This window comes from Cryptomeria japonica, chromosome 3 (assembly GCF_030272615.1).
Source record: "Cryptomeria japonica chromosome 3, Sugi_1.0, whole genome shotgun sequence".
Taxonomy (NCBI): Eukaryota; Viridiplantae; Streptophyta; class Pinopsida; order Cupressales; family Cupressaceae; genus Cryptomeria; species Cryptomeria japonica.
In genome coordinates this window covers 141,278,144-141,296,433 of record NC_081407.1, presented here as the reverse complement: position 1 = coordinate 141,296,433, position 18,290 = coordinate 141,278,144, and the positions used below count along the sequence as shown (strand labels likewise).

The following is an 18,290-nucleotide window of genomic DNA, read 5'->3' as shown; positions in this document are numbered from 1 at the left end:
ATAGTCAATAAGTTTGTGCATTTGGATTGTTTTCCCAACTTGACAACACTTGTTCCACATCAAGGGAACCCTAACACACTCTCCACAACTCTCACTTGACCTTCCAAGGTCTCTCAATGTACTTTGTCCAACCAAAACTCCTCCAACACACTGCTGTCCCAGACTGAGACACAATTTCAGTCAACTTTCTCTTTGTTTGCACGTGCCAAAATCATGTATGAATCCCTGCAACAAAAAGGAAACTAAAATACATATATTTGCCCTCCATTCCACAAATTTTTGGCCCTTGATCACGTGGAATAGAGGCTATTTACATTTTATAATGTCTCAGCAAACCCTAGGGCAGGGTTTTGACTAATTTTTACAAAAATTAAGAGAACTCCCTCAAAACTTGATGAAAAGAAATGAAACAAAAACAAGAATACTCAGTATTCACCCCTCTATCATTGCCAAATTCTTTAGAATGCAGATAGATGAGTTTTGAATAAGAAAAACACTTGTTTTCAGACTGTCATGCCTAAGAAATGCAAGCAAGTGCAGAAAATTCACAACTTTATTGATATTTTGTTTATTACATCCACCAAACAGTCATCTCCAAACGTGTACAAGGCTTTTATAGTGCCTTCCATGCCTCCACACGGTTATAACCACCTTTACAACTCATTTTAACAACAAACACATAATTACCCTTACAAACTCAAAAGTTGTTTGACAACTCTTTTGTCAATTTTGACAATTTTGCCCCAAATTGCATCTAGACTTAATCTATGACTCCCATGCCCCAATAATGACTCAAATAGGTCCAAATAGGCCACAAAGACCCTTGCATATCATAAAACAACATATTTGACCCATTGACACTCATTTTCAACATAATGACAACTTTTGACAATTTTTAACAATATTGACTATATGACTTCAACATGACTCAAAAACACCTTCTAATGACTTCAAAGACACTTATTACATCAAGAATGTTCATGATTGGCCTTGTTACATCACATGAACTCAAAAACCTTAAAATATTGTATCATGGCCTCACTAAGGCATAAAGACCTATTAGGTGCTCCTGCACCATACTCATCTCCGCTAATCAAATAATCCAAGGTCAACATGTCCAAATTCATCGAACTTGACTACTGCAAATAAGGAAATCGACATGTGGAATGACATTAAATATAATGTTACAACTCATTTTTCATTGGTCCTTTCTCTAAAGGAAGTGCATTCAACATTGTGTAATTTCCTCATTGGATGGCATTAAATGTAAGAGGTGGTAGTTATAACTAACCCCACCTTAGAGTTTTATTAAATTATCTTGGCCATTGATTTAGAGTCAATCTAGGCCCTTCATTTTGTCACTCAAAGTCTATATAAGGCTTGGCCTTTACGTAAGGGTTAATAGTTCTCTAGCAAGTAGAAGTTGGTAGTAGTAGTAGTAGGAGAGGAGATTAGAAATTGTTGCCAATACTATGCTGGCATAAATACATAATTTTCATTGAAGATATGGCAGATCTTTGTGTGTTGTTTCATCATTTTGCATGGTTTCTACTTCTCAAGTTTTAGTTAAAGTTCATTGATTTTAATGGAAAAATGTGGAGATATTTGATAAATTCTTGGTTCATACCATTTGTAGTTTGTTGATTGCAAATTGCAATGTATGGTTAGTTTGAACCTCATTTTGGTAATAGTTTGATTTTGGATGTTCATTTGGATTGTGCCAGTATTGGGTATTTGTGATGTCCCCCCTTTGAAATAGAATTTAATAATAAAATTAAAATATTAAAGAATATAATTAAAATTTAATTTAAGTTAATGAATGATCAAAAGACATGAAATGAAAAGTTGTGACTCCCTCAAACATGAGATATTAAAGGGAGAAGAGAACCTCATTTGAGGGGGGAAATTTGGGAATCAGAAGTGCAGATCTGATTTAAATAAGAAGTGCAGATCTGATTGTGAAAGGTTGTGTCCCTTTCAAAGAGCAGAAATAATGAAGAGTTGCACTCTTTCAAAGGGTGCTAATGGTGAAAGGGTGTGTCTCTTGCCAAAGGGCATACATGATGAAGAGGTGTGATCTCTCCCTCACATTGAGAGATATAAAGGAAAGGACTCAAAAGCCTCCATTGATATCACCATCAATCAGATCAAATCAGAAGTGTTATTAAGTTACAAGCAATAACATCCTTGTTCCTGGTGGTATGCATGGGGATGTCCTTAATAATTATGCTTAATATATGAAGCCTAATAATGCTCTTATGCAGAATTAATAGTAATATTAATATAGATCACAATATGTGCAACAGTCATACTTAATTTCATATACATTAGAAGTTAGTGTACTTACAAACCCAAGCTCTTAACAAATTCTAATTCTTCCCCAAGGAGAGGCATGGTGTTGTTAGGGAGAGGCGGGGTAAATCCATCCCAAAAATAGATGAGCCCCAAGGGTGAATGGACTGCTGATCTTTGAATCTAGGCTGCATTATGAGCCCCGAGGGTGAATGGACTAATGTTCTTGAAATCTGGACTACATTAAGGAGGTGGTGTCATCACGCCCTAGACAAGCAAATCCCCATCCAAGGTTGAGAATTAGAAGGATTTAAGATTAGAGCTCGAATAAGGGCAATATCAGTTGCAGTATAAGCAACCATAGTTATTTAATATGTAATTAATGTAGCATAATAAGTAGTAATGTATGTTGCTCTTTAGGAATTGACAGCCTCTTAATAGGGGACATTACAAGTCGTATCAAAGCTTTGATCCTGCCATCCTGTAAGGTAAACATGAATCAATGAATCATTCTAGTCAATAAGAAGGAATCTAACAATACATGTATTTGTGTGTATGCTACATGTTTGCATATATCCATGTGTATGCTCCATGTTTTGTGCATGCTTGATGTGTTTCCAGCATGTTTATTCCATGTGTATGCTCCATGTTTTGTGCATGCTTGATGTGTTTCCAGCATGTTTATTCCATGTGTGTTTCCAAAGCCATTACATATTGGAAGTCATTTTGAACACTCCATGATCATTGCTTGAAGACAAGCAATCTTGGGTGGGGCAAACTGTAATGTCCCCACTTTGAAATAGAATTTAATAATAAAATTAAAATATTAAAAATTAAATTAAAATATAAAAGATAATTAAAATTTAATTAAGTTAATGAATGGTCAAAAGACATGAAATGAAAAGTAGTGACTCCCTCAAACATGAGATATAAAAGGGAGAAGACGACCTCATTTGAGGGGGATAATTTGGGAATCAAAAGTCTAGATCTGATTTAAAAAAGAAGCACAATTCTGATTGTGAAAGGTTGTGTCCCTTTCAAAGGGTGCTAATGGTGAAAGGGTGTGTCTCTTGCCAAAGGGCAAACATGATGAAGAGGTGTGATCTCTCCCTCACATTGAGAGATATAAAGGAAAGGAATCAAAAGCCTCCAGTGATATCACCATCGATCAGATTAGATCAAAACTGTTATTAAGTTACAAGCAGTAACATTCTTGTTTCTAGTGGTATGTGTTGATGTGTTTTTTATGCACTTCAAACACAGAGTAAAATACCAAATTATCTTATCCTCTCTTGAATAAAGTCTCTCAAATGCTATGGTTGGCGATCAAATGAGACAACTCCAAGGTTTCTACTGTCAAGTCTTGACTCGTAGATAAGCTAAATGGTTGATGTGAATGTTGGTAACCCAAGGGAACTTACGTTGAATAATTGAATGTTGAATGTTTGGATGTTGTTGGAACTTAGATTCTAACCATTTGCTTGGAAAATAAAAGAGCAAAAGAGATAGGGTTCACGGAGTCTAATCTAATCCTAAGAATGCAAGAGACAATGAACAATTGGATGAAATTCAACTAAGCTTTGCTTTGCCATCAACGAACAACTCCACAAAGCTAGTGCAATCTCCTAAGGTAGGCACATGATGTTCTAATCACTATCGGCAACAAAGATACCATCAAGGCAATGCATATCAAAGTGTGAATAGCAATTGAAGTAAAGCTCATTAAGAATTCCAGGTTAACCACACAAGGCAAACTTACTTACAATCAGCAAATCGCTAGTGGTATGGATATATGAATTTCATCATAAATCATTCACAGTTCCTTTCATTCATCTAATCAACATGAAAGCAAATGAGAAGTAGAAACCATGTAACTTACTAAAATAACACATTTCACCATATCTTCAATGAAAAGGGTATATTCATTTACAAGCCTTAGCAACAATCTCTTCTCCTCCTACTCTATTCTAGCTTCTAACTTCTAACATCTATCAACTATTCTTGAACTGTTAACTATTTCTAGACTACTAACCTACTATTAACCTTACAAATGAGAAAAATTGAGCCTTAATAGATAGCTCTTTACAATGAGTGGTCAATGGCCGAGATTACAAGATGAAAACCCTAATTAGGGTTTGTTACAACAACTCCCTTTGGCCAATGAGAAAATTAAATTTAGGTTCAATATTGAATGTGAACCAATAGAATATGAGGTTAGGTATCTCGAAGTTTGTGTCTCCATGGATGAGTCATGTACATTGCATTTGGACATGCTGATGTAGAACCCTTTGATTGGTTAGTGATGACAAGGATGCCACCTCGATCTACTTGGTAGACTTGATAGATTTGATACGTTGTCATGAAGGAGTGTTGATGCCTCTAGAAATATCTCTTGATACTCAACATCTCAAAGCTTGGTGTGATGATGATGGCACTATCACGGTCAAGTCAACCTTCTACCCTTGCTTGCCTACCTTGCCTTGATGCTGATTTGTTGCTGAACCTAAGCTCCTCATGCTGATGTTGTTCACCTCCATATTAACTTTTGATGTTGATCTTTGATATTTGATGAACCCTTGAATATGATAAACTCCTCATCAATGCTGATCTGCCTTGGTATGATTGAATGATCCTTCCTTTATACTTTGGGGTTTTGACTTCTTCATGTTGTATTAGAACTGCAAGAACAAAGAAAACATTAATCTTGGAAATGACTATCTTAAGTCTGATTTGTGGATTAGACTTGCATCTCTGATTTTCAAGTTACTTCTGGTCTAATGCTATGTGAATTTTCATCAAATTCTGTCCTGGTTTCCTTCCAAAATGAATACAACTGCCTTTAATTTGATCTTGAAACCTTCTCTTGATTAAAATTGCCCTCTTAAGGAGTATTTTGATTAAATGCAATGATCAAAATAGTTGTCAAATCGTTGCCTTATGCGGTGTAAATCAGAGTTCTTTTCCAAAATCTCTGCCTTGAAATGAAATTCGCCTGTTCTTGAAGTGCAGATCAGATTTTACCAACTTGATTGTTTTGAATGATGGATCAATGCTTTTGAAATAGTCTCCTTATATAGGCATCAAATGAAAGGATGTATCTTATCTCCTATATAGGCCGACTTGCTTGCATAATTGAACATTTTCCTTCAAACTTAAAAATCATACCCTTGGCACTAATGATCTTCACTCTTTATCGTTGCTCAACATGATCCATAGGAAGAATTACAGACTTTTTGAATAGCAAAGGAAGAATTCCGTACTTTTTAGGTGTCAATGGAAGTATTTCGGACTTTTGCAGTCTCAAAGGAAGTGTTTCATACTTCTTAAGTGGCAATGGAAGTATTTCATACTATTGAAGTAGCAATGGAAGAAAATGGGACTTTTGAAGTAGCAATGGAAGAAAATCGGACTTTTGAAGTAGCAATGGAAGTCATCTTAAATTGCTATCTCCAGCTCGCTCTCATCAAAATCTTCTTTGATTCAATCTTCAGCCCAAACCTTATGTCAATCATTCATGTCTACGAGCCAAGGAAAGGTTGTATTGGTGACAAGGCACAAGAAACATCCAAGACTCTTGCTCTATTCGCTTAAGCTCTTCCATTTTACTATCAAAGCATCATCATCAATTAACCTACAAAACAACTTTTTTATGTCCAAATCAGACCTCTAAGGAGTCAAAATGAAATGCATTATAGGCCTGATCGGTGTTTGAAGGGTTCAAAGACATCACTAGCAAAGGAAGTATTTTGTGATCCCTAGAGAGGAAAGGAAAAAATTCGGACTTTTGAGGGGTCAAAGGAAGCTAGGAGGCAAAGGAAATTTTTAGGACTTTTGAGAGGGCAAAGGAAGAAAATCAGACTTTTAAGAGGTCAAAGGAAGTGATCTATACTTAGTCAAATTTCCATCCAAGGGACTTGTCTCTCAAGCCTCCTTGCCTACCATGCTCAGATTGACACCTCATCTCATACTTCTTGTCATCCAAAGGGGATGATCAAACGAAGTGATCATCATAGATCGGTTCAAATTGCTCCATTGCAAGGATTGGATCGCTGCAAAAACATCAAATGCTCATCCTTGATCAAAAGGTTTTCTATGTTGATCGGGGCTTCTATGAGGTCAAAGGAAGTGACAGTCAATGCCATAGAGCAAAGGAAGTGACTGTCAATGCCTTAGTTGCTGATCTAGGCAATCAAAGGAAATTTTAATGCCTTAGCCAAATTTAGCATTCCATCCCTAGGTTTGCAAGCAAAAGATGTAAATCATTATTTCGAAAGCCTTGAAAACTGACTGACCTCACCTAATTGTGAGAGAGAGAGAGAGAGAGAGAGAGAGAGAGAGAGAGAGAGTTGACTTGGTTAGCACTTGATCGACAACACTTCTTCACTGCAGAAAATAGTTCCATAAGGAATTTCTCTATTCATTATAATTATTGTTAATAGGTCTTAGATTAGATTCTCCAACCCTTATCCTTTTGTCCTTTTGTTTGAAGAGTTCAAGTTAGTTTAGGAGGAAAGCATCACTTAAAATTGCTATATCAGGTGTTCAAGTTCCAGCTGCTTTGTAGAAGTGAAAAGCTTAAGTACCTTTGTGAGAACAGCAAATCACAACATTTCACTGAGTCTATCCATTGCAACATCAAGATTTAACATTTGTAAACCTTGGATGTAGAGATCATTGAGGCACGATGCTTAATACTTGAGAAAAAGGATAAGGAAATAGCATATGAAGATGCTTGAGAGAATGTTACCAGTGTCCAAGGTTCACAAAGAATGAGTTGACCAAATGATAGCGCATATGCTAAGAAGGAAGTGGTTGGAGAAGGTGATGATTGCACTAGTGTCTTCAGATGAGAACATGATTGTAGCTCCCGATTCTAGTTGTTCACTTTAACTAGACTCAGAATTGACTCTTGCCAAATAAGCCCTTCTAGCTTCTGGATATGGAGAAGTTCTTTCAAGGGCAGCAGAGGTTGAGACTGAGAGAGGACTTAAGGAGATGATTGATGAGGTCGCCAGTGTTACATCCCATTTATGCCCTAGTTGTTTTATGCAATATTTATGCGATGCTAATCGTGCCCTAGATGTTTATGTTATAACTGAGTGATGATGCCCTAGATGGTATTTGTGTCAGTACAGTGAAATGATGACTTACAACGGTTAGATTGATGTTTTGATATGTATCATGATGATATTTAAGATGTTTTATTTATGTTAATAATATTTTTCGAATTGTCAGAATTACGACAAGATTTCAAACTAATTGATTGAACTGGGCCAAGTGTGTGCAGGAGTTCGTCGCCTCCGAGAAGGGAGGGAAAGTATCATCAGGTAGGGAGGTAAAGGAAACAAAAAAAACTCAATGCCATCTAAAAACCCTAACCTGAGTCAGGTAAACTTATGTTCACCTTGTTAGACCTTGTTAACCATTGCGCCAGGTAACCTAGAGGGTCAGTGCAAAGAATTTAGGGTTCATAACCCTAGGTTTTGTCACTTCTCGAGGTAATTTTTAATTATAATTATTATTATTTAATTAATTATTTCATTAATTATTAATCAAATTTAGTTGTGACTAATGTTTCTTTTTATTGTATATATATATTTATGTATATGAATATATATATTACATATATATCTTATGTGAATACCTGGGTACGAAAGTACGTATACATGGTTGTATATGTACTTCCGCAGTCAGGTATACATAGGATGTATGGGTCGTATATATATAAATATGTATATTTAAATCAATTAATAATTTGCATGGCAAGGTTATTTTAATTAAATAAATTATTATTTTGCCAACTTTAATTGGCAACTCAATAATCAAGTAAATGTTATGTGAGGGGGAGATACGAAATTAATATCTCCTAAAGTTGCTAGTTGATTGGCTTGGTATATTTTTAATAATGTCAAAAGGAAATAAGTTTTTAATAAACCATGTTATATCGCCATCCTTGATACATGAGTATCGGGCATTTGAAGGAAATAAAATCAAAAGGTTAAAGAGAAAATACTTCATTATGTTGCGATATAAATTGAAAATAAATTTCAAAGGACTTAAATGTTTTTATTTTAAATAAACCTACACTTCTTCTATTTCGTTTGGAGGAAGATATTTTTTTTCACGGGAGAGCTTCTTTAGGAAGCCAAGAAAACGATGAATGCGTGAGGGCTGCAATCACGTGAATCATGATGCAGGTTTTGGAATTCCTCCTGGTTTTAGGGCGTCGCCAAGGAGAATCACATGTTTGGCAATATATAAACCGTTATAGAAAGAGAACGGGAGACATTTTTCTTCTTCTACGGCAGGAAATAAGGGTTTGCTTGGTATTTTTCTGTGATTCCAGCTTGTGGTTGCAGTGTGGGAAGCTTGATTCAGAGATTCATTTTCTTAAAGACATACCAGGTCATGTTACCTTCTTAGACCTGCGATTTTACCCTTCTCTCTTACCGTTATTTTCTTATTTCGAAAATATAATGGGAGGAATGCATAAATATATCAATTGTATGTAAATTGCTGGGAGTTTTAGAGAATTTCATGGAATTTCATATGGGTTTGAAACCCTTCTGCATTCTTATAATGTATATTAGTTACTGTTTCAGTTTTAAAAAGTGATAACCAGCATGATGTAATTCCATGTATTTTGTTTAGGGTTTATTGGTAGTTTGAAATTGAAAAGTAGATATACGTATTTCATCTGCCATTATTCTGCTATTAAATTCAGTATTAACTCTGTTCCTGGAATTTAAGGAGAGGGTTAATGTAGTTTGGGGTGTATTATTTTTGTTATCTCCATGAGAAGATGTATGGTATGTATACGTATGTATTTGTATATATATAGATATATATATATATATATGCAAATAAATACGTATATATGCCGTATATCTGGAAAATTCCTTTCTATCTCTTAGAATCTGGTTTATGAAGTGAGCAAAAGAATTATGAATCTGTTCTACTAATTTTGGGAAAAAGGGTTCTAAATGTTGGCAAAATAAAAAGGAAATTATGTCCTAAATTCTGTTATAACTACTGTGAAACCCTTCTTGAACAGCTGAACCTCCGTTTCCTTCATAAAATATGTGGATAATCTACAATTATCTGGAATTCATAATTAAACTTTTGAATCAGCTTTATATCTATTCCCGGAAGTAAAAATATACTCTCACTAATGGGAATCTATGACTGTAACAGCAGTCATCTTGGGATTTGAGTAAATTTAATATTAATAACCCTTGAATAAGTGCAGTTGTTAGGTTTGCTTAAAAGTAAATTAAGCCGTAAATCTTAGGCACCCGAAAATACTCATCGTACATGTGAAGGTGCGGGTACAGGTGCACATTTGCACACGTAATTTGACATATACCGGCAAGTATGTACCAGTGTGGTTTATAACTGGTAATACTTGACGTATATGTAAAGGTATTTGTACTCGTGTGTCCATATATGTGTACCCTAACATGTACTAATAAGCCTATTCCAGCATAGTGGTGCAGACTTATACCATTCAATGAAAGGGTGTTCATAACCGAGACAACTTAAAGAAGAATTTGGCCTCTTAATCAAGTTATTCAGAACTTTCTCAGACTGAGAAGGCAAGACAGCTCTAAGCTAAAATTATCTAATTAAGATTAACCTCTCTAGTTTAAGAAATTAACCTATACCCTAGCCTATGAAGGCAGTGGGTAGAAGAGCACCATTGTACTTGATGCAGTTAGCATCACTATTGGGAGGTCACTCTCAAGATGCCAGGACAGCAGAGACATGTCCAGCAAAGTTACATTCCGTACTTAAGAATTGTGCGTACAATCTAGCGGCTCTTATGCCCCCAATTTTTCCCAAGCCAGGGATTCAGTTGAAACATCATAAGTCATTGCAGTCTTGAATGAGAGAGAAATTAATGATAACATTTTTAGAGTACTATAACTGATAACAAATGAATGCTAAACATAAGTTTGGCCTTAGTTCCCTTCTGAGTCCAGTTGAACTCCCTTGAACCTAGACTTATCGCAGTCAAGAAGGGTGTAATTATGATTTCACTCGCAAGTGTAATTGCAGCTATTGGATACCATTGGGCCGAAAGAGGTCCTCATACCAGAGCGTCGATCAAGATGGTTAAGTTATCTTCAGCTTGGTAAGAAACGTCTAACTAGAATAGTATTTCAGAGCTCATAAATGCAGATGGGCATAATAAACATTATGGGAGCACTTAGTCTTTTAGTAAATATTACCTTAGTGAGAAAGGGGTTGATAGGCAAGGGAGCTTATAACGTTTTTTTTAAGCTAATAGTCCTATGTATATGTCATGTCCCCTCTTTAGCTCTGTCTAGCATAGACATGTGAGTCAGCTTATTATGGGGTCTTGTAGGTTGACAGCGATGGATAGAGACTCAGTGTGGTTATACAATGTCTGGGACTTGGTGTTCTAGCAGTAGTTGATTAGTTTGGAGCAGTTCCTTATTTTTAGGAGATAGTTCCTACATTTATGGAGGATATCCCTACTATTTAGGAGGTTATGACCATACCCAGGGTTGGGTCTCCTTGAGATTATTCTTTGGGTTCAGTTTTAGAGGATTTGGGTTTGTTACCTAGTTTCTAGGAGCATCCCTAGATTTTAGGGATGAGACTGCCAGTGGATCCTTGATTTCCGACTTCAGTCACAGACAGGTGGCAGGTTGACTTTCTGGTTTGTGGTGTCATTTGAGCATTTTGTAGCTATTTGGGTTATATTTTTAATATTTCCTAAGTTAGCTTTTATTATTTAAATAAGGCTATGTTTATAGCCATTTTGGAGTAATAAGGGGTTTTTGGCCTCATCTGGATGCGTATCCCTTGGTGTAATAGCTCGTTGGAAAGGTCTTGGACTTTTCTAAATATTTCTCTTTTGACTCAGATCCTTTCGGTGAACGGATTTCTTTATATTTGAAAAAAGGTCGTTTTTCTATACACTTGGCAACTTAAAATGAGAAATATAACATTTTAACCCTAAACGCCCCATTGAGTCACTTTTAGGGTTCGAGCTAAGTGGAAAGGTGTTATAAGGAAGTTGTGACCTAACTCTTGCATATCTTTTACACATTCAAAACTTGCTTCTTGCGAATTTGCTCTGGTAGAGCGATTCTTCATCTGGGACGCAAACCCCAGGTTGGATACTGGCTAGGACGTAGCCCCCAGCAGTAGTTTGTCAGTAGATACTTCAGGGTGTTGGGCATTAGTTGACAGAGATTGGGTGCGCTATTGATTGCAGAGGATTCAGATTGCATTCAAAGGGTTTCATCAAGGCAGCTAACCTTATTCAGCTGGCACGTGACTACAGCTGCAGCCATTTGGGAGTTGTGGTGGCGTCATTCTTCCTTGCTGTCCACGTTTGGTTTGTTGCTGGTGTGAAGAGCTGGAAATCTGCATATTGTATCTTGCTTATTCATTGCTGGTCAATTCATTTTGTAGCAGCTCCAAATTGGTAAATGATAATTGCTGGAATACAAGGAAATCAGATTATTGTCCTGGTACGAGTTGTAGTATTTTAGATTGTAAGTGTTCTAATTTATGAACATTGTTTCCATTCTTATTTCGCACTCTTATTGTTTACTATTTCTTTATATATATATCTTCAAAACTCCAAAACAAAAAGAAACAAACCCCCTTTCTGCACTTCTGTCTATTCTATAAGATCACCAGGAAATTACAAAAAAAAACCTAGTTTATTAAATAAAAATTACAGCAGATCAGAAAAGGGATCCATCAGGGATCTTTCAATATAGAAATACATAGCTCCTCAACCTTAATGAAGGGACATTCAAACAATATTAATAGTTTTTCTAACAGTATAGTAGTAGCACGAATGCTCTCAATATGCACAAAACATAGAAACTAATATTGATGGGGGTGCTGGCAATCTGTTGTCTATCTCATCTTTCCCTCACTAAGGAAGTAATTCAGTTTTAACCATGCTTCAATGAAATTAGAAGGGAACAATTTTTATCTAAATAAAATAAGGTCTTTAACCTCAGGATAAGGTAAAGTACCAACCGATAAAATCAAATATGCCAATCTGTGGTGAACTAATGACGATTGCGATTCATGTAACCTTTATGGGCAAAAAGGGCATCGTTTGTTAATCATTTGTAACTTAATGGCAGATGCCAGTTAATAAAGGCCGAGTATGGGCTACTTTCCTTGTGTAAATAGCATTGAGACTGTGCAGATTACGAACTATTCAACTATTGTACTCCAGGCTGGTATATTTGTACAGAACTTTGGGTCATGAAAAGAAGAAGGTCAGTGATTTCTACATATTCATTAAGCTTGGATTCATCCTTGTTCCCATGAAAGACCAGGTTGCTAGCTCAAGGGCACAAGTATGAATTTTCGTATTAAATTAACGTAAGGTTTGTCAAGAAAGGTTTCATTCTTAGAGTATAAGTCATCTCGAGTTTGTTGAACAACAAGGAAAGCTTGAGTCCAAACATGTATGGCAGCCAATGGGCCTCATAGAGTTAGAATGCAGTAGCCTAGAGATAGATTTGAGGACTTGGTTACCTACAGGAATTCATTCCAACCTAGCAGGATGTTAAACAATTGACTTCATGTTTTAGCGTGTTTGCAATAACCTAGAAAAACCCCAAAGATGGAGACGATACTTCTGTAAATGTCAACCAGTATGTTATCCACATACACAATCTAGTCAGAGGTCATACCAGTTAAGGGAAACCTATAGGGTATGGCCGACTAGGGATTTGTGTAGGATTATCTTTAGTTTAGATGGCATTGAGTTCATCTTCCTGTTACCTTCCTGCGAAGGGCCGGGCCAATTCAGTTGGATATGGCACGGGGGACTAAGCAGTCCGTGGTTGGGCGGAAAAGCGCCCCAATGATACTTTCCCTCCTCACTGGTATCTAGATAAAGTTGTGAAGTTCAAAAGTCAGCATCAAATGAAAAGTACCTTCTAAACCCTTGCTCTTTCAATTAATTTAATGTTAATTATTTCCTTATCTTACGTTTATGTTTAGTTTAGATCTATGGAAATACTTTCAGTTATTGTTATCTTTAAAAAAAAAAAAAATCTCATCCTTTATGTTACTTTGCAATGATTATGTTAACGGCTATATTTGCAACGGTTACATTCGTTTCAGTTAGTTACATTTTTGAATAAATGTTTCCTTTAAATTTTTAGCATGTTACAGCCAGCATAAGAGATAACTTTGAAGAGCCTCAACCAATGGTGATCACTCAGAGAACAGTGACAAATGGATGTAACAGGCAGGCAAATTTGAACCTAGTAATATTGATCACTGTTGACTTGGATTAAGCACAGCTGAGTCCTAATCGGCAATTTTTCTGTTATGTACTATTGGGTGCCTTATATTGACCTTGAAAAGTCAGTTCTACTAGTGCTTTATATGTTGTCTGGTGGTACTTCTATTTTAAATTTGTAATACTTTGCAAGGCATACTTTATAAACTATTCTTCTTCATGCAGATTTCTTTCTTGGAAGTAGAGAAATAGATTAACCCTAAAAAATCCCATAAAATGGTACATATGAGTTTAGAACAAACACCATAATTTTGCAAGAAATTAAACAATCAACAAAAGACATTCACTATTCTGCCAATGCCAATGCAACACCATGCATAGCTGCTAGGTCAATAGGTGCCGCAGGAGATGTCACAATTAATGGCAGGCCACATGACATGCAACACCTATGGTATGGCTGTTCAATTCAAAACTCTATGTAATGTCCCTTTTCCAGATCACACTATATTTTATCCACAGCGGATGGGAGTAGTAAAGGTCTGAATCTGATTTGCTCACTTTATAAGAACTCCAATCTTCTTCGATGCTGTTGTTTTTCCCTCTTTCCAAGGAAAATCCAACTTATATAGCCACTGGGGTGAAGGGTCGCCTCCCTCGCTCATGGTGATGTCCCTCCCAACGGAGGTGCCTCCTCAACTTGAAACACTGTCCCTCTATTAGCCCTGTCGGCCTCTCTTTTAATGATTAGTTGCAATTAAATTCCTTGGTCAGCCCTGTTACTTTCAGAAAATGAGATCAACCGAGTCTCATAAATCTGTTCAAATATTTCATACAATTTTGCTGCAGTAGACTTTTAATTCTGCTCTTCTTACACTCAGAAATATTCTTATAATTCCTTATATTTTGTCCTCCCAAAGACCTCTATTTATACAATTCACATGCACCTCCTCACCTAACGGTCATGCCTCCTCAGTGAGGTAAACCAGCAGCAAATAAATTAATAAATTATATTTTTATTATTTAAATTCCCTTTTCAAAAGGTGGTTGCCAATTATAGGAGAGGAAACTGTTTTATTTTGCATGCCCTATTTGAACACCCAGGTCAAGGAGGTCGGCCCATATTCATTTAGTGATCATCTTTATTGTTTGCCCTTAAACCCTAGGTCGGCCCTATTTATTTTAATTGCCTGGGTTTGACTGATATAAAAGTTGTGATCCCAGTTTACAACGACTGCGATCAGGGGGCATGACACTCTAGAACTCAATTCGAATTCTACATATTTGCTTCTAAAATTGTTTCAGTATGCTATTCAACCATTCTATGGCCATTTGATATAAATTTTAAGTACAAAGAAACCGTGGAGATTTCATCATTCTCATTTGCCTCACAGAGCTTCATGCAGAGTTCGATTCAAGTTAAGCATACTTGAATTATTGCTCCGCTCTTTTTCCCATTAAAAACAATTGTTCCACAGAGTTTCGGAGATGGGAGACAGGGTCTATCAAGGACGGGTTTCAGGGACAAGGGAACCATGAACCCAAATTTGGGGACAGCGGTGGGTGGCACATATATTCTAATCACATATCCTCTTGAACCTTCTCTTCTTCACTTCAATTGCAGTTGTTATATTCTATTATGCATACGGTCATGTACCAGATGTAATTTCATCTACATGCTTTGCCTCATATTCTATTTTACCCGTTGTCATATACAGTCTTTAGCTTAATAAACAACCGGTTATCATAGAAAAACACTTCTGGAAAACCTGTGATAAAGCAGTTTTACATAGGCATCTTCATCCTCATGATGGATCGCACAGTGCGATATGAAAATGTTGATGGAATTTACAAAAGTATTTTATCACAGCTTTTTCCCAATACTCTATGTGTTAAGTCTCAGAATTCCCACCACCATATGAATTACAATGAGTTTAAACACCCTTTAATCCACTTCTTGCAGCTTCAAACTGCATTATTCTAACTAGTTCTTCCAAGGGCAAAGAGATGTAATTTGAAAAAATTCAAGGAATTCCTATAGTGTATCCATAAAAACATATTTTCCGAGCTAGTGAAAAGTGAACCTCAATAAAAATATCAGAAGGAAGCAACCAATATCTAATCGATAACATTTGGGCAGGGTGAAATGTTATCTAGTATAGATTTTAATACATTTGAGTCAGCAACTACTCGAACTCAGCTCTGATTCATTTAAAAACAAAGACCCGCATGCAAAACTATGAATGGCTTAATAAGTTATGACTAGCCTTAAATAGGGGATTGGATTCAGAATGCAATTTCATTATGATGTTGAATTCAAAGAAATATTCCAAGACCCAATATTAAGCATAACTATTTACTGGAATTTAATGTAAGAAGCTGCGGTAATCAACCATATGCTTGAATCATATTGATCGATTTAGTTAATATGGGAATTTGTGACTTTCGGATACCTGTTTTATGAGAATTGTATTGCACCCACTTGATCACCCGGTATAACATATAAAAGTGGCATCGCCATGGTTCCACTGTAAGCTCTTAAGCTACATATATGCTGTGATGAACAAACCCTCTTCTTCCTTCCTTAATCTATCAAGGCATTGGGAGTTACTTCCCCTCGAGTAACTCCAGGTAAAAGTTCATGTTGATTATTTGCGTTTACATTCTAAACTTGTCACGATCTTTTGGAATCTAGCTCATTTATTTGAGGGAATCGGTTGAGGCATTTCGAATTTAATGATTTGAACGCATTGATTACCAGAATGATCTATCAAATTTAAGGGTAGCAAAAGTTTTGAAAATATTCAAACCTTATTGATGGCCCCTTATGATAACCACAAGTACTATTCTAAGATTCTAATTATTGGTTCCTCTTTTATTGAAGATATGAAAATAGATTTCATTTAGTCAAAAGTTCAATAGTACATTTTTATATGGCACTTATTAATGTTAGAGTTTTTTAAAAACAGGAGATGTATTTTCATGTGTCAATAAAAATAAAATTTAGATTTATGTTGTAGAAGTTTTGTCAAAAAGAATGTATCAAATTGAAATTAAAATTTTACATATTATATTTTTTAATCATTAAATTATAATTAATTAATTTACATAATTATAATAATTGTATCTTTAAGGTTCGTTAATGGGCTTAGTTGGGTTCAAACCAACAAAGGTTATTTTAATGTTGAGGGGGAGAGACCTATGGAGGGATGGTGGAAAGTGAACTTTGATGGGGCCTCTAAAGGCAACCCGGGACCTTCGGGGGTAGGGATCAGTGTGAGGGATTGGAAGGGTGAGGTCTTATCTTTAGGAGCTCAGAGATTGGAAGATGGCACAAATAATTTGGCTTAAGCATCAGCGACGTTGTTAGTAGTTAGGATGTGTAAACAATTAGGCGCTAGAAAATTGCATTTAGAGAGAGATTCTTTAATTATTATCCAGGCATTAATGAAGGAGGGGATTGAGGCATGGCACCTGCAAGGTTGGATTTACAATATTATTGAAGAACTAAATTTTTTTGATGATTTTCAATTAAGTCATGTGAGGCGTACTAGTAATGTAGAGGCGGATATACTTTCGGATTATGTTTTTGGAGGAGGAAGTGGGAAGAGGGCATTAATGACATTGCAACTATTTTCAGTACGGATGGCAGAGGTATGTTAGCAAAGGCCGACGATTGTGTTATGTAATGAAGCTCATTAATGATGGCTTTCAAGTTAATCGAATTTGCATTTAACATTGTCCTTATTTTCTCGAGGCTTCATTGAGAAGGAAGCTGAAAACATTGCAGGGTTTCTTGGAAGAAAACCATAACAGTATTGGGAAGTGGTGAAGTGGGGAGAGTGGCGATTATGGAGGCAAATTTTACGTTGCGAAGTAGGAAGCAGATTTATCCTTTTACGGGGAAATGACCATCAGACAACTACAAAGGATGTTTAAATTTTCGGATGAATTATTGGCTCACGGTGTTGCAATTGTGGTGGGGGGGCTTTCAATGTGCTCAAATTCGAGTACAAAATGAAGATGGGTGTTTTTTCACTCATCATGGCTTGGGGTTTGGAGTTGGGAGAATCCACTGCAACGGAGAGAAGAGTAATGCAGACGATAGTGCAGGATGATTTTCTGGTGGGGATGGACTCCTTCTTAGAATGGGCAGAGCCGGGTGTGGGATTTGATGCATGGGAGGGATTGGAGACAGGTGAAAACAGTGGAAATGCAAGTCTGTATCCTTTTCTTCAGTGGGTGAAGGGCATGTGAAAATTTCACCATAGAGAGGAGGCAAGGCGGGGCTGGGACGCGCTGAAGTTGGTAGTGGAAATTAGAGAATTGGATGAGGTCATTGCACAGGCCAAGGTAGAGGACGAAGGAGAATCGAGACGGGCGTTGCACCCAAGAAAGTCGAAGGTGGCAGAGAATCAAGAAGAAGGGGTGGTGAGGAGCAAGCATGGGAGGAAATTCCAGTGAGTTGTAGATGTTTATGTTTTATGGTGGTGTCATGTCTTTTTTGTTATACGTCTTTTTAGACTATGTTTTGTCGGGGACTGGTGATGTAATCGAGTGGTTTTTTTTGTGGATGCCTATAATTGGCAAGTTTGGTAGGTTTTTTCTAGTCTTATATCGTTGTGGCAGAACTGCCTTTATGGTAGTTTCAGTTATTTGGGGTGTTGTTTGGATCTTATGTATGAACTCTTTTTTGGATATTAATAAAACCAAAATTATTACCGAGTAAAACAAAATTGTATCTTTA

General features: G+C 36.4%; 1 protein-coding gene across 1 annotated transcript in view; it reads right to left on the bottom strand.

Annotated features, from left to right (window-relative positions):
* The window catches only part of LOC131027350 (calcineurin B-like protein 3), a 252,230-nt gene extending 235,874 nt beyond the window's left edge, over positions 1 to 16,356 (bottom strand). Inside the window, exon 1 of the mRNA XM_057957385.2 lies at positions 15,997 to 16,356. Coding sequence (XP_057813368.1) covers positions 15,997 to 16,045 — 49 coding nt within the window. The 5' untranslated portion in view covers positions 16,046 to 16,356. The remainder of the gene's footprint in view (positions 1 to 15,996) is intronic.
* Between the last annotated feature and the right edge of the window lie 1,934 nt (positions 16,357 to 18,290).